This window comes from Kwoniella shivajii, chromosome 5 (assembly GCF_035658355.1).
Source record: "Kwoniella shivajii chromosome 5, complete sequence".
Lineage (NCBI taxonomy): Eukaryota > Fungi > Basidiomycota > Tremellomycetes > Tremellales > Cryptococcaceae > Kwoniella > Kwoniella shivajii.
Genome location: NC_085912.1, coordinates 615,034 through 641,474, shown reverse-complemented (window position 1 = coordinate 641,474; position 26,441 = coordinate 615,034). Strand labels below are relative to the sequence as shown.

The following is a 26,441-nucleotide window of genomic DNA, read 5'->3' as shown; positions in this document are numbered from 1 at the left end:
CGAGTGTCAGACTGAGCGATGCAGATGGGGATGATCGATTACAATGGGAGATCATCGACTGCTCAATGTATGCGATGCCATATTGGTCTGCATTCTCTGACCTATTTATATGAATTTCTAATGATTCTGCTTGCCCCCACATTTCGCTCTACTTGATTTCGACCATGAATTGCCTGTTATCCCACTACATATATCTGCTCATTGGTGATGATGTGATTTCGTTTAATCCAATGCTCCAATACTAAACCCGATACTATATGAAGTCGTGAAGTCGTTCAGCGTAACTCCGAGGATAACTTGTAAAAGAGCTCACAGCATACACGTTCGTTTGCGTTGTTACTATCCACCCAAAATGATTACTTGTGCTTCTTGTGAGTGTCTGGATGTTTATAATAATGGGTATGCACGCGAACCAGTCAGCTAAGAACTGTTGAGAATGAGGTCTGTTATACATCGATACTAACGTTCTACTGTAGCATCTTGAAGTTCCTTTCCTGGTTTTCCAGTAGGTCCAGCTTGGTCAGCCTACGAGAGACATAAAAGTCAATTGTCAGCTTATTTGCATTGAGACGAGTTTGTATAGATTAATTGACCTTGACGGCAGCCTCAGCGTGAGACTAAGGAAGCCAGGAACATCAGTCAGTGGGTTTCAATCTCTATATACAAGGTTACTCCCGACTCACGGCAAGATGTTCATTCCATCCTGGAGCATGTTCCTTGTGGGGAGAAGAATCATCTTGTTTTCCTTCCAAGTTCTTAGCTTTCTCTTTATCGAGGATCTATTTCGTTGATCGACAATCGACCAAGTCAGTATCATACATTCGATCACTTATCACTTCGGAGATCAGACAAAGCCCTTATCACCGTACTCGAAGCTGAAGAGCCATTCAAGATTATAATTTCGTATAGTGATACCTCCGATCTTCTGTTTCAGCTTCGACATGAAAGAATACCAAAGAATGATAACCAATCCTGGATTACCGGACTCGGTCTTCTACACTCTTCTGTACACGCTTTGCATTGCACTCAATTTGGTCGAGAACCGTCACTCACCTCTGGGTCATTACCGTGTACACTGGCAGCGTATCCCCTGCTCCACGCTCTAGCGGAAGGGGCTGAAGCGGGTCTGAGAAGTCGTGAGGCTTGAAGTCGAAGTACTGACATGTTTGCGATTACGATTGGTGTTAATGTTTGGTGTTAGTTTACTGTATTTAGATTCAGAATGTGAAGAAGTCGAAGAAGGGATAAACTATGGTTGCAATGGAACTCTTTGAGTTTGGTCTATTGCGATTCGCCAGTGCAGCGTTATGTAGATTTAGTTTGGTTATGGGTAATGACGTAATTGATCCCATCATCTGATCACAACTGCCACCTAGTAAAATAATGAATGTGGCAGTTTCCAATTGGTTCCAGGGGGCCATGCAGTTACTTCCGAAAGATCCGACCAGATGATCACGTGACACGGAACACCGTGCGTCATTTACGTTATTTTGTTTGTTATTGTCAATAATCTGAAGGAAAAAGCGGAAAGGAGAGTTTGGGTGGTATTAGTGAAGGGTGTATACGAGTGATGGCGATGACAAGGTTAGATGGTACAAGCTATATACCATTGAGTTATCGCTTCTCCGTACCAACAGATACTTCAGAGTAGTAGAACGATAGGGAAGGATACACCACCCAATCGAAATCAGTGGGACAACATCGTTCGTTCACTATATAATCGAAAAGGGCGGAATAGATCAGTTGTCGAGAAAGAAACGTTAGATCGGACGATTCGATCCCCTTTTTGTGTCTGGTATTTGAGAATAGCAGATATTACTATATATTGAGAGAATCAATCATTGTTCAAGGTGAAGAGTACACCAAGGGGATACTCTCAAAGCTAAGACTTGAATCTTTTCGAAAGAGTGAGTGGCTTGAATCCCATCACATCACAACCCTAATTTTCATTCCATCTCAGACTTTGAGCACTGTTCAACAATAAACCCTCAAATATCCCACCGATCGTCCCCGTCTCGTCTTTCACCTTTACATCCTATCCTCTTGCTCTTATCTTCCTTTATCGCTCCACTTCTATCCTTTACATTGCTCATCACAAATATTGGAGCGACACTCATCCCTTTATCTCACGCCACTCAAATCTATCGTGACGCATTGGGCCAAGCTTGTTACTGACCACTGCCATACAGCCAATATTCAGCATCTCACAAGCTCCAACTTAATATATATAGCTTACAACCACTCAACAGCTTTATCAGGCTTGATCCTTTATCATACGACTCCAAGAAAGAAAGACGAAAGAATCGATATATTACATTAAGAATGTCACACATACCTATTTCCAGCAACAGCTCTCCAACGAAAATGAACAAGAAACCTAGGGCACTTTCATTTGGGATCGAATCTGGTTATGGATCAAGGTTCGATTCACATTCTTCGTTATATACACCAAACGGTACACCACCTCAAACAGCTTCAGACCATACTAGTCATGGTCAAGAGCTTGAGCATGGTCATCATGAATCATCACCTTCACATCATCTTCATCATCATCAAATTGAAAATAGATTATTACACAATCTACTAGCTCATTTCGATTGTGGTACACATAGTTTCGATAGGGATGAAAGAGAAACTCCCGAAGAGAGAAGATTGAGTTTTACCAGTAATGGAAACGATCGTGAGTAGATCGACTTTTTTTTCTTTTCCTTTAGAAAAAATTCAGGATAGATAGAGATACTTCAACAGAGCTGATTCATTCTGATTTGGATACATTTAGCACTTCCTACACCACCTTCATCTAGAAGACCTTCGTTCTTATCATCTTTAACGCTCTCACGACCATCATTCGGGTTTACTCCCAATTCAAATTCGAATTCTGTGGCATCTTCACCCATTTCTTCTACTCCATTATCAGCTTCACAGGTAGATAAAATCCACAATAACCATCAGCAACAAAGTGTTAGACCTGGATTGGAGAATACTCTTCCACATGGAAATGCAAATGGCAATGGGAATGGAATTGGACACGCACATTCGTCTCCTGTAATCCCATTACATCTTTCAGAAGTAAATGCAAATGCAGAAGGGATGAGTCGAGGTGATAATCAACAACAAGGTTTATTACCCCAACCTTCAATCAATAGGAATAATACTACAGGTCAAATTATTCCTATAAAACAAAATGGTTTTATACCCAATACCAATACCAATACCAATACCACTAACAAAAACCGAATGATCGGTAATCAACTATTGATTGAAGAGAAAAGACATTTCGATCCAAGTAGAGAACCGAAGTTATTAGGTTTATTATAATTTATAAAATTATACTAGCCTGAATGATTCCCCTTTCCCCACCCTCTTTCCTCTATCCTTCCTTGTTTATTTATTTTATTTGATGTTTCCGCAAGCTACGTGTGTATGTGTAACTTATCTTTCGGATAGCGTTGTTTTGTGTAAAATTTCTGTGACAGAATAGTGATCATTGTATATTTTATCATATTCGTTAATATGCCTCATGTATAAATCCATATCAACAATCAGTAATGACAAGTCTCTTGTCTCGCACACGGGAGGAAGAATCTGCGTTGTGGGAGTGGTCACATTTGTACATCTCATTAGAAATATATGGTGAGTATATAAAACACAACAGATAACATGTACAAAGTAGAGCGTACCAAGAAAGGTTCTTACGAAGAGTTGAGTAAAGTAATTTTGAGAAGTACGATGAAGAGAGGTGAATTATTGTTTTTAATTATTAATGTTAAATTTTGTGAGAACAAACGATGTTATAAAAGCACGAGAACTGATTTTATGGTTCAAACGAGGGGAAATAAGGATTTTGTCATACATACGAAATTGAAATCTCCATCTGATCAAAGAACACACGTATATAATCAGATTATTTTCTTTTTTCCCCAGAAACAAGGCAAAAACAAATAACGATTCAAACGATCATTCGAAGTCATATATCCTTCTCAACATATCACCTACGACTCCTTGTTCTTGTTCGCCTTCTATGAAACCAATTTTACTTGGTCCACTTCCGTTATTATGCGATTTACTGATTTTCGATAAGATATCTTCTTGAGTTATGCCGATGTCTCCAGATTGTTTTGACTTTGACATGGTACGAGTATTATAAGACGTTTCAATGCGAGGTATTCTACTAATTGAAGTGATTCAGGAGTTGGTTTTCCTTCTTACGGGTTTTTTAGAAGAACGTGATATTCCAGCTTACCTCCGGTCAGATTGTTCGCCGTCGTCCAAATCCATATTTGAAGTAGATATGGGTAGTCATGATTGATTGCGGTTGATATCCATCAATTGATCTTCGGTAGAAGTAGACCAAAATGGAATAGTAGCATTTGAATCAGGTTTCCAGAAACCTGATAGTCTCTTTTCCAATTCATCGGTTGAACCTGGTGGATTTCCGAATGTCATACCTGTATTTGTATTTGAATTTGAATTTTTGTCTTTATCTGTATTTGCGTCTGTCGATTTTTCAGCCGCTAGTTCAGATTCAGTGGTATTCATCCATGCAGGAAAATGACCATCTGCTCCGACCATATCCCTTCTACTAATTTTATCCCAACCCGAATTCTGATTTTGATCTGCTGCCTTGTTCGGATCAGGCGGATTGATCCCATTATTTGAAGGAGAAGATCTTTCAGCGATTAATTCAGCTTCTGTAGTATTGATCCATCCAGGTAATTGACCGTCTGATCCAACTGTATCTCTCTTACTTATCTTGTCCCAAACTTCTTTCGATGCATTTGATATATCAGGTGCTTTGAACCCATTATTGTTGAAATTTGATGTCAAACCTATGCCCGTACCGGAGTTATTTTTCGGATTTTGACTTTGGTTTTTAGACACTTCAGCTAACAAATCTGCTTCGGTAGTATTCAACCATACTCCAATATGACCATCAGGTCTGATTGATCTCGCTGCCGTTATCTGATCTGCCATCTCCTGTGATACGGGCGTAATCGATGAGGTGCCAATCGCTGGACTAGAGACTTCCATGTATTCATTTACGGTTCCTCCTCCACTGCCAGAGGCGTTGTTAGACTGTTGCCTTGGGATGGACCCTTTTGGAAATGCGATACCCGCAAAATCATATTCAGGCAGATTCGTCGAACTTGTCGGAAGACAATTCATAGGGTCTCCCGAAGTATTTCTTCTGGAGGAAGTATGGGTACCGGTGTTACCTAAAACACCCAAACAGGTCAATTCTTCTATATCCTCCGTAAAAGTTTATGAATGTTGCGTACCTGAATAACTCGATTGCTTTTTTCCGTCATTGAGGTGATTGGGTGATTCTACGTCAGATAGATGATTACTAACGCTAGTACTTGAACTAGCTTGGGCCCCTCGACTATCAGGAGTGGAACCAAACGGCGAATCGCTCGCTGGTGTCAATTGCCCCTTCAATCTCCAGAAACCTCTCTTGATATTTAGTGCGTTCGCGATACAATATCCAAAATTGGACGTTGGAGTAAGCTCAGGTCTACAAACAAAACGAGAACGCGATTAACTTATTTCAGGAACAGGCCAAATTCAGAGATGGTCCACTCACGCTCCAGGTCGTGGATGGTCAGGATAGTGAGCTTGTATCTTCTCGTATGTGGGATTGGTCGCTCGATCAAGGAAATACTCAATCAATTGCGAATGGTGATGACCGATCTTAAAACGGACGCCGAATTGACTGAGTGCCATTCTGGTCATTCCATCGCGCATCAGCAATATTTATGAGAGCATCTCATTATCATAAATATCTTGCTCACCGAATCATTTCACAGTCTGTTCTATGTGTTTGGGCTGCAAGCATGTCGCCTACGTTCAAGGCTTGTCGGAGGAAGAGCAGCGAAGTCCTTGCAGATGTGACGAGACATCTATATAAAATTCTTGTATCAGCTTGCTCAACTTATACGAGACATCGGAGAAGGTGCAGGCTCACACTGAAACTGAAGAATGCATCACCGAGGTGAAATGATGACCGCCTTCACCGAGAACACTGGCGAGCTGTTGGACGATAGAAACGATAGCTTGAGTGGCAGCTAACATGCGTCGAGCAGCCTGATCACTTGGATCGTTCAGATCCGCAAATGGCTCATGGAGGCAGATCGCAGCAGCATGAGGCAACATATGAGCGGCCTGAGTTTACACAATCAGCTATGATAAGCGTGGCCAGGTGAAATTAAGAAAGCTGAACATACAATCAAATCAATGTCAAATCTCCTCTTTGGTGTCAATCTTCCAACATTTCTCAGAGCAGGCGGGAAACTCATTCTATTATACCCAACTTCAGCTCATAGTGCTAAAATTTTGGTATTGCGACGTTACTTACTGGAAACAAGCGATCGCATTTGCAATCTCCCTGAATTCGGGTTTATTCAATCCGTCAAAGTCATCGTCATCCCTCATATGTCGATTTTTCCACCGTCGTACGAATTTATTAACTCGATTCATGAGTACAGAAGCTTAACAAGGGTCAGATCACTGCTGCAATGCACCACAACGACCATCAGAAAGCGACTCACCTTTGATCACCAGTACAAATGAATCTACCACAGGATGCTTGACCCAGAAATCGGGAGATTCCAAATCTTGCGGATTGGGTTCCATACGCTCGTGACCTGTGTCGAAGGTTTTTCGCGAGACGGGCAACGGTACGGTCTGTGCATTGGCTGTCAGTGATAATCATTTGCTAATATCCATTATCATGAACCTACAAGCTCATCTAGTGACATGGATGTTCCCCATCCACTCGCTGAACTAGCAATCTGCAAATGCTTGTCAGTCGATATGATACGTTAAGTGCGAGACGTGAGACTGACTGTATCGTGGTAGAACGCCATCCAAACGGCCGCTCTTCTCTCCTCTCGTTCTAGAGTATCCGCTGGGGGTGGTAGCATCACTGATTTGAGGGAAAGTTCCGCTGAACGAACATTTAGACCTAAGGGAAGGAGCATACGAGCAACTAAACCGCTGTATGCCCAGCATTCCAACATTCTACCAATAAAGGGATATTAGCTCAGACATACTCATGGTATGAATTACCGTATACGTGCCTTGTGTCGTCTATAAATACTCTACATAGGATGATCTATCGGCAGAACACGGGAACACCGGAAGTTAGCTCCAGTCAGTCCTTCAGATCGCTATAGTGATCACTTACCATTGCTCTGACAACATCAAACAACCTATTTCCAGTGTTCAAGCCTTCTTGAACAGCATCTTTGGCAAAACTAGCTTGTCTTAAGCCGAAGCTGAGGGTCACTTTTAGTTGCTTTGAACCAAGTGCTTGAGTTCCATACATCCCCATGCCCGAAGTAGAGTCTGTTGAATCCCATCCTTTACCTCTCACTGATTTTTCGTATATTTCGGGTGGACACCAAGCTGCAGCAGCTGCACACACGGCATGAATTAATGCTGGATGAGGGAAATTAGAATGGGTGGGAGGTAATGCCATTCTTGACAAAAATCTTGCTCGATGCAACACTCGAGGTAAGTTAGGTACTAGATCAAAGAACGCTTCGATCCTACGTCAAAGAACCCGTCAGACAGAAGATTCCTTCCCGTGGTCGCATAAGGATACTTACAAGTCGTTGACAACGTTTGGTTCTGGAAGGTTGATAGGCCATCCTGGCCAGAACAAGTCCATGAGTAATTGTTGTTGCACGGCTGCATCCAATCCAGCTTGTAAACCATCCATGTTGATTTCCGATTCCATATTGGTATCCCCTGTACTATCCTGCATCGTTTGGCCATTCATGCTGGCTGCGAAGACCGTCTCGATGGTTTCGACAGCTCTCCAAGGTCCGTCCACCTTGGTAGATGGTTCCAGAGTCCCTGAAGGACCTGGAGGGTTAGGCCAATTTGCTGAGAAGCCACTAGTATCGCCGGGTGAAAAGTTGAACACACCTCCGGGAGAAAGAATGTTTGATACACCGGAAGATGAATCTCCCCCAGATGTGGGATTAGGTAAGCTTGACTTCCTTGATTCTTGCGATTGGACTCCTGGAGAAAGATCGTGTGACAAATTAACGTTCTGGTCAGATGCTTGATTTGGATCGAACATGAATAAAGGTTTGAACGCAGATCCACCTTCTGGCATTAATTGATCCAATGTATTCCCACCCCACATGAAGCCTTCAGTGGTCGATCCAGTAGCTTGACTGATGTCTACATTGACCGTGTTGGTGGCTTGATTGGAAGCCGCAGAGGAGAGCATTTCGAGAAAGGCAGTGGGAGAAGCTGCAAACATCGGATCTTGCTGTGACTGAGAGATATCCGACCATATTCGATTAGACTGATTACCAGATTGTGGTGATGGTGGAGCTGCTGGTTGAGCTTGATTGTTCTGTGTCAATTGAGCCTGTAACTCCTCTGATAACATATGTTCTGTCAGAGAAATGCACATTGACTGATGAGATAAGCCAACAGCTTACCGATCTTTTTGGTCAATCTATCACGCTCTTCCTCAAACTCTTCATCTTTCTTCTTCCGTTTACCATCTCCACTTGCCTTTCTCTTTTTCTTCGCGCCTGGTTCCTCTTCTTCCGGTCCTTGACCTGGTGATTTACTCGATGATACTCTTTCACCTTCATCCGCATGCGCTCCTGTCCCATCATCGTAATCGCAACAAAGAACAGGATTGCTTTTAGGTGAAGTACGCAATAAATGACGATATGATCGGACACATGTCGCACAATGAGGGCGCACAGCATCGCATTTCTATCGACGAACGTGCTCGGATTAGCTTATCTATGTTGAGTCTCTCTCAGGCTGGGTCTCTCACCAATTTCCTCTTTCTACACTGAAGACAAGCTTGATTTCTCTTCAACACTCCAGCGATATCTGATTGTTGGTTATTCGAGGTGCCAGACGGACCAGCTGTGTCGACTGGAATGACGAAATCTGCAGGAGGGGGCATTGAAAGATCTGTCATGTGGGCGGGTAACCGCGGATTATGGGCTGGCATTGTGATGAAGTGATTTTTGCATATGCTGTGACGAAGATTTTATTGACAATCACAGTCGTGAGAAGTATTGGAGAGTCAAATACAATTACAAAGGATTGAGATCCTATGGCTATTCTTGAGCAGGTGGAAGTGAAACAGAGAAAGAAGGAAAAACGAAAATGATAATGAAGACAGTTGTAAGCCAAAAAAGCTCTTTGACAGCGAGGGGATACGGGCAAAGTTGAGAAAGGATTACGGTATTTATTTTTGGATGATCGGACTCTGTCCTGGTCCTGATCCTGCGGTAAGGGAAGAATCGGGATCGATGATATAATGCTTGACTCTGTCCATGTGAGAGATATAGACGGACAGAGAGCGTGAGTATGAGTCTTGATTGGGGAAAGAGAATGCAAACAAGTGAAATGACGGACAACCCGAATTCCTTTCACTCGGCTTATTTTGTCGACCTCAATCGTGAGACGCTGTGTTGTCGCTTTTGATGATTTCGGCAGGACATACTCGTAACAATTAGATAGTGTGTTTCCGAGTAGATGGGATAAGGGGGGAGGGGGAATTGGAGGTGGAGGGAAGGAGGAAGGAGCAGAGAGGAGGGAGGGTAAGAAATGCACGATAACATTATGTAATATGCTAAACTATATCAGGAAATAACTTAAGTATAATCAGAAATGTGCCTGGGACCCTAATTCGATCTCACCCTTCCTTTTCCCACCTCGGCCATCCTCATACATTCATCATACATACCTATGACCACCCATGGCCGAGGTGAAATATGATATAATTAGTTCAAGATCATAGCCAGCTTGCGGGTCTCTTTTGCAACGCGCAGAATACATCTCACATCATACATGCAGCTATTAGCTAATACCACCCAGAGGGATGCGTTCACTTCTAATCTGCCAAACGGACTGTATTAGGCCAAACATACCTGCTGAAGGGATTTGCGAACAGAAGAAGATAACGATAACATCACCAAGTGGCAGATCTCCTAAAGATCTGTCGTACCGTCGTATAGGGTGTATGTAATGTCGTAATTTGAAGCCGAAACCCATACGTCCTCATTAAATTACGACTCTCTGCATCACATGGAACCACGACCACGGAATAATCATCCCGCTGTTACTTGCCATCTCATCCTGCTGTTCTGCTTTACTTGCTCTGTCAACGCAAATGTATCTATAGCGATGTTCATTGCACTGCGTGTCAGTCTACGAGCAAAGAGAAGGAGCTGCTATAGTATTGACCGGGTGGAGCGAAATATCAGCCTTGACAGATCTGATGATCAATAAGCTTGACCCATATCTTATCTACATCTGGCTTAGATCCATGGTGACAGTCAGACGCTCAATACATGGCGAGAAGGCGATAACCAGCGCTCGCGGTCCCGATCTCTTTGTCCACGGCGAACAAGCGGCATCAGCTCAGTCACCCACTCCTTGAACGAGACGTGACGTCCTTAATGTTCCATGGTCGTGGATATCCTCAGACAGAATAAACGATGATGGGTGGAAGAGAACTTGACAGTGTCTTCTCTCAGGCGACTTCACTCGGAAAAGTTTCGATTTGCGTGCGATTCTCGTTACCCTTCTTGTTCACCATTGTGATGTATCGGGTCTTGACATTCCGCTATGCATGTGTATCATCGCGTATAACAGTGATTCAGTCAAGGTGCCATGCCATGATCAAAGGAGAGTGACTGACGGAGTTTGGTGAAATCTCCGAGAACATCGAAATATCTGAAACCTGAATTTTCGGAAGTTGCACAAACGATTATCACTCTACGACGTAGCAAAAGACTTATAACCCTCATTATCCGCTCAACCTTACATTATCATTGCTCTTCAATCACCTCGACATGCTGCCTCTTCGAGCAGCTAGGCAACACCCTATCCGATTCTGCCGACCTGCTTATCATGCTGTGGAAACGGGTTTTCCTCATGCTGAATCTAGTTCAGCGCCTTCAAGAAGATTCGCTTCTTCAGCTGCAATTTCGACTTCAGAGATCTCTCCTGAGCAGCCTGAGAGCACTATCGAAGCCGCAGCTGAAAAAGGATCCGTCAATGGGAATGCCATAGGGAAGGAAAGAAGGGCATTCAAGAATAACAATTCAAGAGCTAAAAAACAAGCTTTAGCAAATGCTAAGAAATTAGCAGAAGCATTTCGATCCGAACCTTCTCCCACCCAATCTTCTCACCCCAATTCTGCTACATCATCATCTCCTCTATCGGTATCATCACAAAACTCATCTAATGATGCATTCTGGTCAAATCTCTTGACTACGCCAAATACGATTTCATCAGCATCAAATCCAAATTCAAACCCAAACACAACGTCAATACCTACAATAGAAGATTTATTATCTAAAAAACCAGAACGATCACCACCGGATCCATGGCATCCAATATATCCTAAATTGTATAAAAAGTTATTCGATAATATAGATTCTGCATTTGTCTTGAAACAGATTAGAAATTTAGCAATTGATTTAGATATAAAAGTTGGAACGAAAAAAACTAGTAAAAATAGGATTATCAAAAAGATACTGAAGTCTTGGGATTGGATAGAACCTCGTGCAAAACCTATTGAAAGGCCACCCGAACCATCTGGTACGTCTTGAGGAGCTTCCTCGTGATGTTCCTTCTGATTGATTGACTTTGGGTATTGATTTTTTATCATTTCTTGATATGTTTAGTATTCGATTTACCTCCACCCGAATTATTCCTTTTCTTAAGAAATAATCAACTTATACAATCGTTAACACAAGGAGAAGATCCGATTGAATTCTCAATTGTACCATTATCACAAGCTCCTGAAACGACATTCTTTCAACCTGCTTTAGGTGATAAAGATAGGATGGTACTCGTGGCTATGGGTCAAGTCGCAGCTTTAGCAAAACTCACCCAAATTCTAGCCGACAGAAAGCAGGTAAGCTGAGTTCATAGGAACTCGTGATTAGACGTTCATCTGACCTTCCTTTCGACGTCTAGACTATCAATACAGTCGAATTTCCTGCTCAAGATTTGCATGGTCTTCAAGCTCCGGTTGGTTTACTTCAGATAATATCGAATGCTGCGGGAGCTTATGTCGAACCTATAACGGGAGACAAGGTATGTGTGGATCTACAATACAACCTTTTAGTGCCGTAGTAGCTGCTGACGTGAAAATCCATAGTATCGTGTGACAGCTATGACACTTGAAGATACGGAAACAGCGAAACGTCTTTTAGCAATGGCGGCTCTTCAAGTAAGTCTTCCGTCATACAATCATCAGAAGGCTATACTCCTGTTGAATTGAAGACATATGTGCTAACACTCTTTCAGACCAATACTTTACCTCCTTACCGAACTGTCGACGCCCTGCTACCAACTCCAAGACATTCTCAAATTTCTCCTTTAAAACTATCGCTTTATCCATGGACTCCATCGTTGACAGAACCGTTACCTTGGTCATTATCATCAATAACGAACTCGCAAACTTTATTCAGGTTGAAAAAGGTCACAGAATGGAATATCAAGCCAGCATTAAGAGAGATTGATCAAAAGAATGAGAGGATTCAATTCGCTCCTACGGTCAAATTCACTAAGACCGATATCGATATCTCTAATGCCAATGTTGCAGGATTGAGAGGTACTACTCAAGATGAGTTCCAAAATTTGGTAATGGATCTAACAGCTAAAAAAGGAAAGAAAAGGATTAAGATCCAATTTGGAAATTTGTTGTTTCCTATAAAACCAAAAGAAGACGATAAATCAATCGGGATATTCGATAACCCATTACTTGGTCAATGGCCAATCGAGACTTTATCCAAATGGATTGAAACCAGGAACATTAAACCTGTCTTTGCACCAAGGTGAGCGGACATGACATTTTTCAAGTAAACCAATTTAGCTGACCAATTTTCAACATAGTTTGACGCCCTCAATGATCCAGTTTCCGTTATCTGGTGATTCGATTCAAATGAGAAGAGTCAGATATAGATCCATACCCACCACCCCTAGTGGAGAATCAAGATTTGTCGAGTTCACACATAAGAGGGCTCAATTGGGCGAGAAAGACGTTATGTGGCAAGATCAACTCGGAGCAATGTTGGATAATCTGGAAGAGGAAATCAAGAATGAGGATGGGGATACCGTCATTCCAGTCGCAAAGGAAGTGGAAAGTTCAATAGAGAAGGCTGCTTTCACAGGAGAGGAGGTTTCATCTGACTTGGAGAAGAAGGAGGCATCTACTGATATTTTAGGTGAAAAGGAGGGGACGGTCACAGGTGATGAGGAACCTAGATTGTTTAAGGCTGTATTTGGAGTCATCAAAGAATCAGATCTGTTCATTCCTGATCGGTAGGTTCCAGACTTGATATTCCAGATGAATTACAATCGCTGATGCCTTGTTGTTTAGACCAAATGACGCGAGATTGATATCCACATCAACGGTGTCGCTTCCTGATCATAAAATCCCAGATTCAATAACACTTTTATTCGAAGCTGAACAAGCTTCTATGTCCCCTCTATCACCTCCTTCCTCGCTCGTAATCAAAGACGAGAAATACGTGTTGGAATATGATGAAAGATTGAATATGATTGAAGAGGTTGATGAGATTGATGTGGCAGGCAATAAATTACCATTGATGAGGAGAACCTTGAAAGTCTCCGAAGAAGGTTTAGCAGGTCAAACTAAACCTTTGCATTACACCGAGGTGAGTGAATTCGTGTCTCGGTACGGCGTATCAGTCGCCATTCTGTTATGGTTCTCGATGAAATTAAGCTGATAAAGGTGACCTGATGATAGCTTGAATGTGGATCAAATTCAGATGGAACTTTACCTCCTGAATTCTACCGCGAATTAGCAACGATCACAAGAGATATAGGTCCTGATTCCGGCGCGTTGAGAAGAGGAAATATCTCAGCTTATATAGGAGAAAGCTGGGACAAACGAAGAGTATAGTCTAGTCAGAATTAGAATAATAGCACAGTGTTCACCTTTTGCATTGCATCGTTCTTTTCATACTCAAAGCATAGGTCTTGGAAATAATGCATTGTATCGCATCTCATTAAATCGTTGATCTATTCGTTATTATCATTAATGTTAAAGTGTGATGGATTGATGGAGGAACTAGAAAGCACGGGCCTAGGTATTTGGTCTAATACGATTATACCTGATTGAAGCGATTCTTTAGATCAGCTGATTATACTTGAGAAGCTGGTTGCGATCGTTGATTCAGATGAGTAGGACTGACTTTGGTATTATCTCCCTAAGATATTCGAGATGTTTCTCTCTTAAATTCCTTCCTGCCTTTTGACCTGTACCGTCCCATACTCTTCTATCTGAGTTGGAACCGTATATCACAGTACATGGAGGAAGGGTTTCCATTGATTCGGAAGTTGAAGCCGAAGACGAAAGAGAATGGAGGAGAGTAGTTCCTGCGCCTAAAATGAGAACGGTGATGCCATCAGTTCAATCTAGTATTTCCTCGAGGTATGATAGGTCGTTACAATCAAACTCACTCAAAGTACAATTATCACTTATGATTACCCCTGAAGAACACGTTGAACGTGGTTGAAAAGTATTCCATTCTCCTATTGAAGGTGATTCTATTCCTAATTAGAATCATCGTTCACTCAGTTATTAGCTGAATGTTATTGCGAAGATATCATTGAATAGGTCATTCGAACTTACGACATCCAACCATGAAATGATTACTGTCACCTATTTTCATCGTATCTTTTCCCCTAAATGGATTCATGACCATCACTGAGCATTTAGCTTCCGAAGACCTTAGGTCATTTGGAACAAGACACGATAGAAGAGTGAGAAAAGAGTATATTCACCTATTAACGATAATGACACCTTCCTCAATTATACAATTTTTACCAAATGATATGGCACCACCTAAAGCTAAAATCGATGACTTCGGATGGACGATTGTACCTTCGTCAAAAGCGATATCACCTCTGATATCTGTATCTTGACTTATCATACAACTTGAATGAGACGTGATCTTTGTCGGCCTAATCAAAAGTTGTTAAGAATAAAAACAAATCAACACTGAAAGTTCAAGTTAGAAGCCAGCCCTTGCGATTCTAGCTCATTTTGGCGAAGAGGTGGGGGACAAGGAAGGAGAGAGAAAAGTCGCTCACGGTGCAGCTGCTCGAGACATCTCAAGCCGGTCTTGCAATCTCACCTAGCTACGACGATCTCAAGTACAGCATATGTACTGAGCGGTACACCAAAGCTAAGTTAATTCTTCACATTTTCAGCCAGTGTTCCTCCTCCACTACGCGTTTGGGGAGAGGATCTCTTTGGTGACATTAGATTTCGGTGATCGCCGCCACGTGCCATACATGTAGTTTGCCCATCATTTATCGTCAACAGCACTTGCCACCTCGAATTCAGCGAAATAATCTAATGTTCATCTATGACACCTATATCAGACACTGAATATCCTCGATTATTCAACCAAGATGAGTTTCAACGATTTAGAAAGAGGTCAAAGTCAACCTTTATTAAGGGGTAATGCACCTGGTGAGCGTCTATCTTTGAGCAATATTCCAGAAGACCCGAGGAAAAAGATCTCCATAGCCCTTCTTCGTCGTTCATAGGGAATGAATGTCACGGCTAATATGCATGGAAACGAACAGACCAAGATGCGACTTTCACTGCATTGAAAGACTCAGTATCGATACAAATATTCAAAATACAAAGTAATGTTCAAGGTATACAGAAATTAGTAGATAAATTAGGTGGAACAGGGGATGGATCAACTTTAAGGACTAGTCTGTGAGTTGTTCTGCTTTCGCACGGGTCTGCTCAGTACATATTCATGCATCATTTGTGTATTGTCCATTCCTTACGATGAAGTGGGCGAGAAACGTCCGATCTCAGTACGGCCCGAAGAGGTCAAGAGGGATGGGAGACGAGGGGTACATGTCGATAGAGCGTAAACCGGTCACAGCGCTTACATGTTTTTTCATTTGCTTTGTAGGCATAACTTGACTGAAGCCACACGAGAGATGGTCAAGAAGTCAACGGAAGATGTAAAGAGACTAGCTTCATATCCAGCTGGAGGAGAATTTGTATGTACCCATTCTCTATTCTATATCTACAATGTCTCAACTTGCTCTTTCCTTCTTCGCAAATCAAATCACTTCTTCAGTCTTTTCCTTCTGCTTCGTCTGATTGAAAGGAGCTAAAACTCGCAATTCACTCATTCATTCAGGCATCTCGAAAACCTATACAGACTAAGCTCTCTAAAGAATTTGGCAATTCAATAACCGCATTCCAAAAAGTACAACGACAATCAGCAGAAAGACAACGGAGTTATGTTGAAAATCAGAAGAGGAAAGTTGATAGGTTGATAGAAGAGTCTGAAGAGGCGTGAGTCCTCTCAACTCTCTTTACCAGCCCAATACCTGTCATCCGGTAGAATAATTCAAGCATGACCATGGCATACAACGAATTGCGGCGTACTCATAGCTGACATTCTATAAATTGACCCAGGCATGACGAACCTAGATCATCAGTGGAATTAGAGCAGGTCCAGGCTCAACAACAAGTTCAACAGTGAGTCTGACACTCCGACGACTACTTGCCCTCCTCATATCCGATACGGAAACCCATCATACTAACACTAACCGTCGTCCCCATAGAGTATCACCTCAAGAACTCGACTTCCAAGAAACGCTCATCGCAGAACGTGAAGCTGAAATAAGAGAAATTGAAACTGGTATACATGAATTAAATGATATCTTCAGAGATTTAGGCACAATGGTAGTTGAACAAGGTGGATTGATAGGTAAGTTTTATCCATTTAATTTGTCTTTCAAGTGGCGCTTTTTGAGAGAGATGTCCGACATGACTGATCCTTTCTCTTGATCTTCAGATAATATCGAATCAAACGTAACATCAGTAGCGAGAGATACGTCTTCCGCAGCTGAGGAATTGACTACTGCACATGAATATCAGCGTAAAGCGGGAAGAAGAATGGCATGTTTATTGATGATTTTGGTTATTGTAGTTGCGGTTGTTCTTTTAGCTGTGAGCATTTCCCTCTACTTCCCACATCAGCTTGTCATTGGGCATAAGGATTGAATGCGTTCTTGATCCAGAAATGATCGAATGAGCTGACGAGATTCTCTCAGATCTTATCATAGCATTCTCTTTCTTGCGTGGCTGGATAGATAATTGTATTGTATTTTATGTGTATGCAGCAAACTAATATACGGCTATGACTGCAGTCATTTTTATACGACAGTACATGCTGTTCATTGCTACAGAGTATGGGGGGAATTAATACGAGTATCTTGGGAGCTGTAATATACAGTGAAATCATATATTATACCATACCAGGTCGAGACTGTATGTCCATTTCCATCACTGTCCTTCTTGAGAACATTTTTATACACGGAATTTAGCATTTGCCACCAAGTTTATAGACTGGTTGAAGTAATTGATACCAGTTTCGCCAGAGATCTGCGAGTGATAGTACAGGACCGAGGGACTATCAGCGAGACAGTACTGCAGTCTGTAGCGTATGTCGTTACTCACTCCGACGAGATATGGTACGGCAGCTACAAACGTATATTTCCCAGTTGTCGTATCTGGAATCTGAACTGGATAAGTGGTATTTCCAAGTGTCACGTTACCGCTGTGATGGAACACAGATCAGCGTTCATTCGGTAGACAGTTCTCACCTCAGTCAATGGGAGGAGTATACTATTCCTCCAGAGGTAGAAGGGAGATACTGGGCGGAGTGGTGTGCCATTGTCCTTTTTTTAAAAATTTCAAGTCACTCACTATAAACTGATATAACCAAGTTCCATTCCCACACAACCGTCACATTCATGTTCTTCCCTAATTAAACCAAAGATGATACCGAAATCGTCCCAATTCATAATATGGCTTGCTGCGCTGACTGTGACGTCGATAGTCTCTCCTGGGACAGCATGGTCTGGGAGTGAGATTTCGTATACTCTGGCTAAGGCCAAGGTGAGATAAGTGAGAATGAGTAAGATTCGATGGAATAGCATCTTGGGTCGATTAAATAAGGTTATTTGGTCGTTTGAAGGTGCTGCAAAACTTGGTCGAATTATGTGGTATTCTGGTGATGAGACGAGAGACAATGTGGGATGAGGAGAAAGAACGAGAGAGTGATGGTAATCAGTCGCATCCAACATCGTGATATATATACAAGAAATGACCACTTCCTTTCAACGCCTATTCATTCCTTCACTACCTACTCCGATGACCAAGGGATCGTCCTTTGATATGCACAGACACACAAACACACACACGATTCAAACCACTGACACAACCTTCACTTGACGATCCACTCCGAATCAAGTAATCACTCATCAAGGCTTCCTCCCCTCACCTGGTCTGCGAGGTATGCATGACACAGCCCTTACAGTATGACGCTGATCTCAAGTGCGAGAGCGACACGATGGAGGAGGCACGTCCTCCACACGCTAAAGATATTCATTAATCAAGAAGCCCTGATTGCTTCTCTTGCTAGTCTATCTTCTTGATTTCGATAGCACTCCTTTTGTCATGAAATACAGGAAAGTAACACGCTTTTAGAAAAATCCTAAAGGATTGCTGAAAACGACTGATCCTTTACCTTTGTGTGAGCAGTTGTTGACGAGGGACCTGACTCTGAAATCAGTAATGTCGACGACCATAGTAGCATAATATCTATCACTGGATCACAGTGTCGGTTTTTCAGTTACTTTCGATACATTTGGGTCTACTCATATACTGCAATCAACTGTCGAGTATACTATATATATTCTACTTCTACTGGATACATGATTTCAAAGAAATTTCCATCGCTTCATCAAACCTTCCTGTCTTATTGTCCGTGAGCGGTCTCTTTCTCTCTTCATTACGGGATAAAATGTCCTTTTCGTCTACATAGAAACATGATCTAGGTTCTTCTCACTTTAGCATTCGAAATGACGTTCATAGTCTGGTTGAAATAATTTATGCTGGTTTCGCCTGATGCCTAATTCAGATTTATGTGATGCTCAGCTCGACTGTTCTCTTTGGGTGTATACCACTGTACGTATGCGTATACAGTACGTTACGTTGTATGATCGAACACGAAAATAGTGAAAAAAGAGAATGGTGAACTCACTCCTACGAGATTGGGGACAGCTGCTACGAAAGTATAAGTACCTGTATTGGTACCTTTTGGAATCTGTACTGAATAAGTTGTATTTCCATGTGTTGCGTTACCGCTGAATGATGATGAGAAGAGGGGTAAATGGTTAGCGCTCATTTGTCCCTTTTCTTCCCATTTTCAACGAGGTGAGCCTGAGCATGAATAGTCGACGAGAAATATAAATAATATCATGAGAGAAAGAGAGAAAGAAAGAATCAAAAATGGCTATAATTATCTCACAACTTACTATAAATTGACATAACCCAATTCTTGACCTAGACACGATTGACAGTTATCTAATTGATCATTTTTCATTCCCCAGATCATACCGAAATCGTCCCAATTCTGAATATAAGATGCAGAGTAAACTGTTACTGTGATATTTTCACCTGGGATGACTTGTGCTGGAGCAATAGTGACCGATCCAACTCTTGCGTTGGCGAACATTGAAAGGGTTGATAGGAGATATATTGCTGAAGCGAAGAATTTCATTCTGTCTCGAAATAAAGTTGTAAATATAAGTGATATTGTCAAGGGTAAAGTCACAAGTAAAAGTTGAGTCTATTGGGTGTGCTGATTCGATTAGTGAAGTACTGGATGACTTGTGGTTATTGTTGTTGTTGTCTTGGTTGGAAGGTAAGATACAATCAAACGAACAGAGTAAACCGTTTTATATGTCAAAATCCGCTTTGGTGGTCGACCCTATATAAATAACTGCACTTCACCTTGAATGGACATAGCTTTCGAGGTAGTCTACAGTACACGAGGTCCATGTACAGCATTGAATGATTAGTCACTAACACTAGTTTGTCACTGTTGTGTCACTCGATCTCATAAACGCAATGACGCCGCTATACAGAGACTACTCGAGCACTTGTCTCTCCGAAGAAACGACCGACGAGGTGAGATTCACTATAGCGTCAGACGATACACAGGTTTTTGACTTTATATTAATGTGTCTCTCCGTGCAAACGGTATCCACATATGATTCCCAAACCGAGAATTATCATAGAACGGGTTCATAGATCGTGACTCCTATGCAACCGTTACAGCACAGCATTAATTATCGAGGTAAGCTCCACATATCAGTATCCCATACCTCTCTAGAGACACACTCTTACGTTACGCATATTCCTACTCCACTTTCTCACTCGATCACCTTCACGATAATATTCACGTAAGATTGAAGGCGATACCACACTCTGCCGTTTTACATAATCACGATAATTTCAGTTTAGATGCTCGTTGCACGATCATGCTATCCACTGGGATACCGTACTTGGTCGTGTTATTAGTAAGTCCCAAGCGATGCATGTTGTAACGAAGTATACAGGTACAGATGAATGGAAAAACTGAATCCAAGTCCAATCGCGATTAGCAGTCTTTATTGCGTCGTTATCATAACTCGGCAATTTTTTCAGCTAACATAGCTGAACCTTTCCTTACGCTCTTCTCTATGCTTTCTTTAACACCTTTCTTCCCTAAGACGGATTTGACCTTTTCACCTTGACCTGATTTCTTTAATGCTTCGATAAGCTCCACCATTACGAAAGGAGCGTTTCCTTTGCACAATCTAATAGCATTTTCTTCACCCCCGGCTTCTTCACTTGTGATAGCTTCCCAAACTGCCTTAGCGAAATTGGGCGATAAGGTGGAATCGGTAATGGTGGTAGTTTGAGTGGAAGTATTGAAATGTCCACCTGAAAGTAATGTCTTGTATGTCCTGATAGCATGTGACAAGTCTAAAGGGTGGGAAGTTGTAGTATCGGGATTAGGTTCGACTGGTGCGGGATCAGGATAAGCAGCTCGAAGAGCGGATGCCAATGTATTCAAAGCTCCAGATTTGTCTGGGAAGAATAGTGACTGTCAGCTTACTTAGTCATGGGAAAGCCCAAGATGCGATGATACACATATGTGGAGAGCGCAGACTTACCACCTTCAGCATGTAATAAGACTTCTTGCACTACCATACCGGCTCCTGGATCTCTGACCATCTCCTCCCCTTTCTCTTCGACAGCTTTCAATAAACCCTCAGAAGCATATCCAAGCAATTCTTTTCGTCTGATCTCGGTATCTTTCTTGCTCGTTCCCAATTCTCGGGCGGATTTTGCCGATGCGGCCAATGAGGAGATGGTCTGAGGCATGAAGTGTTTGGTAGAAGTGGGCGTGAGGAGATAGAGTAATACTCGACGACCTTGTTTGTCGAATGCTAGATTCGATGCGAGAGCGATAACGTCGGCAACAAATGCTTTACCCATCATTTTGGTATCGCTGTTAGGTGAACTCATGATCAATGATGTGTTCCAAATCTACCAGATTAGTGTTCTGGTACTCACTCAACACAGTCGAAAGCGGTGAATAGGACCATCTGGGCATCTCCGTCCTTGCACAAAGCTTCAACGTGTTTTCGCAGAGGTTGAAGAATTTGTTTTCGGTCCTAAAGGCAAAAAGAGGAAAACGTCAGCCTGTGAGTAGACCGAAGGTGGGGATCGCGAAGGACAAACTGACCTTAGCGTTACATCTGACAATTAACTCTCTAACTACAGCTGAACCATCTTTGGTGTGAACAATTTCTGGGAAGCTTTCCGCGCCTCTGAGAATCACATGATTCGTCAGCAATGCAGTTATAGAGCCAGACCGATTCGATGGGACTTACGCAGCTAACAACTCGTGCATCTTCTTTTCTGCAGTTTCTTTATCGAGGTACTTGAATATACATGTGACGTATTCGAGTACGAGTCGATGGAAAACAGACTGTGCGAGAGCTTGTTTTTGCGTTGCGTTGAATCTATGTATTCGATGAAAGAGCATATATCAGTAATCCAGCGTGTGAGACGAATAGAGAAAGACGTACACATCCAAAACGGTCTTTTCGATACCATCCAAGACTCTCTCTCTTCCTTTACCATCATTACCAATATCTTCTAAAGCACCTTCCAAACCTTTGACTTCGATACCTTGTTTTGCTCCATCGAAAATCTTGACCTCTCTAGGGTAAAATCCTCTGACGAGTAATTTACGTTCTTTGGATGATGCGTATAGATCATAGAAATCCGATAAAGGTGCCACTGCATGTGCGTGATTCAATAAATTGAGTAAATGAGGAGCAAGTTGAGGGATTAATAACGGTCGGATTGATGGACAATATCGAATTAACTTTGACATGAGGAACTGTTCGAGCGTATTTAGATAAGTTTGACCATTCGGACACTGGTCGATACATGACACAACTTGTAAACTTACCTTTGAGTATTTCGATTCCATCATATCTTTCCATCTAGGTTCTAATTCCATCGCTATACCCAATCTCTCTTCTTTACCACCGAATTTAACAATCTATCGATACGACACGAATTGTACTATCAGCGCGGATATTCGTTATGATATTCAAAGGCTCATAATGAGACTAGGTTCTTGAGGAGTTACTTACAGTCTGTAAAACTCTACCACCTTTATGACCTCTGCTGACCTCACTAATTCTACCTTTAACAGAACTGTATAATTCGTTTATAGCTTTCTTTCTATCTTCTTTAGATAGATCTGCTCTCCTTGCAGTTTCCCATAACGGTAATAAAGTATCGTGTAAAAGTGGATGAGAAGGTAAGAGAGTAGTTCGATGAGGTTGAGCGGCATGTATAGCAGCTTTTTCAGCTTTTGTCATTTTCTTCTTCTCTTCTTGAGGTTCCCCATTTTCACCTTCTACTTGAGTTTCAGGATCGGCAGAATTATCAAGAGCTGCATCACCCATTACCTCATCTTCATCATCCTCCTCGTCTCCAGAAATGGAGTCATCTTCATCCATACTTATATCATCGTCTTCTACTTCTTCTTCTCCACCTCCACGAGTGATAGGCTTCTTACGTCTCTTGACATCTTCTTCCTTCTCCCTAGGAGCTGCTCTGGCTTTGCCGCTGTTCTTTGGTTTACCGGCGTTTCTTTGATGTTGACCTTGTCCTTGGGAAGTGCTAGCGGGTTTTCCATTGGGTTTACCTCCAGAGGGTTTTGTGAATTTGCCGTTGTTGGATTTTGAAAATTTTGATTTACCATAAGAAGGTGCTGACGACGAATCGGGCGCCGAACGCTTCTTGTTGAATTGTTTGCTCGACATGGTCTGTTCCCTTTTTAACGAGTGTACTGAGCGGAAAGAGATGATCAGAATGGGAAATTACCTTTGGTCTTGAGCAGCTTTTGAAAATCTCAGAACACCTTTTGAAAATATTGTTGAGAATCAGAAATCTTGAAATTAATCGGGCTCAGGGCCAAATCACGTGGCAGTATCACCCTACTAATTTATATGGTAAACCCACATAAGGCTACAGTGGCTCCCTTCATGTCATAGCTCCTTCAATGGTGAAAGGGATGGTCATTCAGCGATCAACAGTCTGCAACAAGGGAGTCATAGCTGGGAGATATATGGAATAGCAGAGAGAAGGCCGCTCAAACTAATCTCAGCAGTAGTAGCAGGAGTAAGGTTGATTCCGACGTGACTTTTCCTGTTTTAATCATGGAACCGTCTGCTTGCTGTGGAAAGAATACTTACAGCTCATACCTGCCAAAATGGGATCCGAATATGCATGTTATGATATGCTGAGTATCTTTTACAAACGTCTCTTTGCCTTCCCGAATGGTTTTAATTTACAATATCGACCATACTTGGTCTTAGATCATCCAATTTAGTGGCACCTAACAATCTCATAGTCGATTCAATCTCACTTTGGAAGACTACACAGCGATCACCAAAGTTAGCATTCAGTGTTCACCTTTCCATACAACACCCTGACCTCTTTGTTATTCGTTCGACATGAAAAGGGCATTTGAAACTCACTCTTAACGGCATGCTCTACACCTTGTACACCACCGACAGTTTGAGCAAATAAGAAACCTCTTCCTACACCAACAGCATCTGCACCTAAACAAAGTGCTTTGACAACATCGGTTCCACGCCAAATACCTCCATCGACAAAGATCGAAAATTTCCTTTCTAATGGTTTTTCCGTTGTGGGTATTGACGGAACTAATTTATCTGGATTTTCAATCAATTCTTTTGATGGTCCTGTCGGTATTCGATGAGCAGGTCTTAAGAGGAATGGAGCATGTTTTCTTATTTCTATTAAAGTTGATATTCCGGTTGAGGTTGTATCTAATTGTCTACCACCATGATTTGATAAGATGACTCCATCAGCTCCTAGTTTATAAGCCTGTACAGCGTCCTATAATCGACGATAAACCCTATTAGTATGTATTTCTACGACAATCCAGAACAGGATCAATGAATATTTAAACTCGCCTCGACTGTTTGAACACCTTTTATTATGATTGGTAAATCAGTTTGCTCTTTTAACCATTTGAGATCATTCCAATTCAAATCAGGATCCACGGCAGAGAATAAGGTCTCCGATACACCTTTTGTGTCACCTTGTTTGTCGAAAGCCTTGGTTTTTGGAGCTTCAAATTCTCCTTTGACACGTATGTCCCTTTCTCTTTTACCGCCCACAGGAGCATCGACAGTCAATAATATCGCGTTGAGACCGAGTCGATTTATCTTGCTTATTACATCTTTGGCTAAGTTTCGTTTGGAGTTGACATAAAGTTGGAAGAATAATGGTTGGTTAGCGGTTCTGGCGGAAGTGATTTCTTCAATCGAACATGAAGCGAATGATGATATCTACGGGATGATATTAGCAAGATGAGACTAGCGCTATCTTCTTGAGAGGCAAACTTACACACTGGATGATACCAGTCGATGCAGCTCCTTTGGTCATGTTGATTTCTCCGTCAGGATGACCCAGTTTAGCCATTGCCCTAAATTCGCATCCGAGACGATCAGCGGAAACACGGCGGTGCATCGAATAAATCGGTGTCAAGCTCACGCTGGCGAAATCCATAATGGAATCGTACTATCATATCCAAGGATTTTAGTCGAAGCGTCCACTTCTTTGACACTTCTTAAAACACGAGGTCTAAATCTGATTTTTTTATAATCTGTGTTATTCTCTTCTTTTGCTGTTTTTTTGGTTGTTTTGGATATGTCATATCAGCGATATTCTTTTATTAACCGTAAGAGAAAGAGTTTAAAGTGGGAATTGGAACTCACTAATTTCATCATCTGCTGCACTTGCATAATATGCCCAACCAACTTTAGTACATAATTCTTCTGCTGCACTTTGAAAGTCTCTCATATTTATAATATTGGATAAACCTTTTTCTTCATATTCATCTCTTTTATTTTGTATACGAATTTTTTCGTCTTCTTCAGATTTGGTAATCTTGACTTGTAATTGTTCTTTTTCATAAGCTGATTCGATTTCCAACTGACCTAGATGTTTGACTGATGGTGGTAAATTATCAGGTTCTAACTGATCAGATGGATGTCTGGGATTGAATATATATGATACGTCTTTTGATCGATTATTCTCTATTATCTCTCTTCCTCCAGGATGTTCATCGACGAACTCTGTGACGCTAGAAACATTGCGCATGGGGGTTAGCTAATAATTGCTTTGAGAAACAATCATGATGGGTGGCCGATGAGAAGAAAACGACATCCAAATGATCTCGGATTTCTCTCGTTTTCACCTCTTCGTTTGGGGGCATATTGCCTATATCCACCCTTTCTGGCGATTCGTAAGCTGTCAGAGTTGAAACTCACTTGTACACCTCGCCATTGATCACTACCCAAAACTCATCACTGTCCTTCTTCTCAAGTACTTCTCTACTACTTATTTTATCAACTTCTCTACCGTTTTTAGCACCATGTACTCGATCAGGAACATCCGATTCGACCTTGTCTGGTACGGTATCAGGTTGATAATCCAATCGAGCCCTTGTGAGGTAAAGGTATGTCTGTGGCAACCGGCGAATCAGGTAAGCGTTATTTCCACCGTTCACCAACTAGCCCTATAATAGCAGATATAACGGCAACGGAATGAAAGGGAGACTCACGGGAACAGCAAGGGCTACACTTGCTCCTATGACCAATCTTTGATTCACTTGATTAGAAGACGATGCATGAGTTGATAATGTTCTTTTTGGTATGAAAAATGATCGAGATGATCGACCACCGGCCCGAAGGAATGTAGCGCCGCTAAAAGATGAGAAGGAGGGCATATTTTTGACTTTTGTTTCTGTACTCTGACAAAAGCTGGTTCTCCTGATCTACACGATGAATGATCTTGTCAAAGGATTGATCCAATCAATTACAAAGTAAAATGAAGAGCTAAACAGATGGTGCAAAAGAAATCATCTATCCCGTAAACAACAGAACCCCGGACGGTAGAGTACTTTTCATTTTGACTC

General features: G+C 41.9%; 11 protein-coding genes across 11 annotated transcripts; 3 read left to right on the top strand and 8 right to left on the bottom strand.

Annotated features, from left to right (window-relative positions):
• Nucleotides 1-356: 356 nt before the first annotated feature.
• IL334_003991 (uncharacterized protein) lies at nt 357-1,164 on the bottom strand (the record flags this gene model as incomplete). Its single annotated transcript, XM_062935714.1, has 5 exons — nt 357-379; nt 465-525; nt 594-617; nt 684-779; nt 1,054-1,164. The coding sequence occupies 5 exons, from the start codon at nt 1,162-1,164 to the stop codon at nt 357-359; spliced, it is 315 nt and encodes a 104-aa protein (XP_062791765.1).
• A 1,158-nt stretch (nt 1,165-2,322) lies between these two features.
• Nucleotides 2,323-3,318, top strand: IL334_003990 (uncharacterized protein; the record flags this gene model as incomplete). The annotated part of the gene is made up of 2 exons (XM_062935713.1): nt 2,323-2,680; nt 2,780-3,318. 2 exons carry the CDS (start codon nt 2,323-2,325, stop codon nt 3,316-3,318), a joined length of 897 nt encoding a protein of 298 aa, XP_062791764.1.
• A 639-nt stretch (nt 3,319-3,957) lies between these two features.
• IL334_003989 (uncharacterized protein) lies at nt 3,958-4,278 on the bottom strand (the record flags this gene model as incomplete). The annotated part of the gene is made up of 2 exons (XM_062935712.1): nt 3,958-4,171; nt 4,244-4,278. 2 exons carry the CDS (start codon nt 4,276-4,278, stop codon nt 3,958-3,960), a joined length of 249 nt encoding a protein of 82 aa, XP_062791763.1.
• A 21-nt stretch (nt 4,279-4,299) lies between these two features.
• On the bottom strand, nt 4,300-8,992 carry IL334_003988 (uncharacterized protein; the record flags this gene model as incomplete). Its single annotated transcript, XM_062935711.1, has 15 exons — nt 4,300-5,216; nt 5,280-5,515; nt 5,585-5,725; nt 5,793-5,900; nt 5,966-6,162; nt 6,225-6,297; nt 6,356-6,488; nt 6,549-6,684; nt 6,741-6,791; nt 6,846-7,020; nt 7,080-7,114; nt 7,187-7,550; nt 7,611-8,397; nt 8,460-8,745; nt 8,810-8,992. 15 exons carry the CDS (start codon nt 8,990-8,992, stop codon nt 4,300-4,302), a joined length of 3,822 nt encoding a protein of 1,273 aa, XP_062791762.1.
• A 1,852-nt stretch (nt 8,993-10,844) lies between these two features.
• IL334_003987 (uncharacterized protein) lies at nt 10,845-13,930 on the top strand (the record flags this gene model as incomplete). Its single annotated transcript, XM_062935710.1, has 8 exons — nt 10,845-11,595; nt 11,682-11,914; nt 11,977-12,096; nt 12,161-12,232; nt 12,310-12,839; nt 12,898-13,326; nt 13,385-13,682; nt 13,775-13,930. 8 exons carry the CDS (start codon nt 10,845-10,847, stop codon nt 13,928-13,930), a joined length of 2,589 nt encoding a protein of 862 aa, XP_062791761.1.
• A 183-nt stretch (nt 13,931-14,113) lies between these two features.
• On the bottom strand, nt 14,114-15,143 carry IL334_003986 (uncharacterized protein; the record flags this gene model as incomplete). Its single annotated transcript, XM_062935709.1, has 6 exons — nt 14,114-14,141; nt 14,223-14,412; nt 14,491-14,583; nt 14,663-14,715; nt 14,815-14,994; nt 15,124-15,143. 6 exons carry the CDS (start codon nt 15,141-15,143, stop codon nt 14,114-14,116), a joined length of 564 nt encoding a protein of 187 aa, XP_062791760.1.
• A 304-nt stretch (nt 15,144-15,447) lies between these two features.
• IL334_003985 (uncharacterized protein) lies at nt 15,448-17,136 on the top strand (the record flags this gene model as incomplete). The annotated part of the gene is made up of 8 exons (XM_062935708.1): nt 15,448-15,508; nt 15,625-15,763; nt 15,969-16,059; nt 16,203-16,360; nt 16,484-16,546; nt 16,633-16,778; nt 16,866-17,020; nt 17,125-17,136. 8 exons carry the CDS (start codon nt 15,448-15,450, stop codon nt 17,134-17,136), a joined length of 825 nt encoding a protein of 274 aa, XP_062791759.1.
• A 244-nt stretch (nt 17,137-17,380) lies between these two features.
• IL334_003984 (uncharacterized protein) lies at nt 17,381-18,012 on the bottom strand (the record flags this gene model as incomplete). The annotated part of the gene is made up of 3 exons (XM_062935707.1): nt 17,381-17,455; nt 17,531-17,630; nt 17,780-18,012. 3 exons carry the CDS (start codon nt 18,010-18,012, stop codon nt 17,381-17,383), a joined length of 408 nt encoding a protein of 135 aa, XP_062791758.1.
• Nucleotides 18,013-18,908: 896 nt separating this feature from the next.
• IL334_003983 (uncharacterized protein) lies at nt 18,909-19,637 on the bottom strand (the record flags this gene model as incomplete). Its single annotated transcript, XM_062935706.1, has 3 exons — nt 18,909-18,986; nt 19,119-19,221; nt 19,393-19,637. 3 exons carry the CDS (start codon nt 19,635-19,637, stop codon nt 18,909-18,911), a joined length of 426 nt encoding a protein of 141 aa, XP_062791757.1.
• A 906-nt stretch (nt 19,638-20,543) lies between these two features.
• Nucleotides 20,544-23,253, bottom strand: IL334_003982 (uncharacterized protein; the record flags this gene model as incomplete). The annotated part of the gene is made up of 8 exons (XM_062935705.1): nt 20,544-20,992; nt 21,079-21,416; nt 21,482-21,582; nt 21,654-21,738; nt 21,802-21,933; nt 22,000-22,316; nt 22,389-22,481; nt 22,576-23,253. The coding sequence occupies 8 exons, from the start codon at nt 23,251-23,253 to the stop codon at nt 20,544-20,546; spliced, it is 2,193 nt and encodes a 730-aa protein (XP_062791756.1).
• Nucleotides 23,254-23,775: 522 nt separating this feature from the next.
• IL334_003981 (uncharacterized protein) lies at nt 23,776-26,252 on the bottom strand (the record flags this gene model as incomplete). The annotated part of the gene is made up of 8 exons (XM_062935704.1): nt 23,776-23,867; nt 23,971-24,355; nt 24,433-24,810; nt 24,869-24,947; nt 25,016-25,148; nt 25,240-25,607; nt 25,795-25,988; nt 26,088-26,252. 8 exons carry the CDS (start codon nt 26,250-26,252, stop codon nt 23,776-23,778), a joined length of 1,794 nt encoding a protein of 597 aa, XP_062791755.1.
• Between the last annotated feature and the right edge of the window lie 189 nt (nt 26,253-26,441).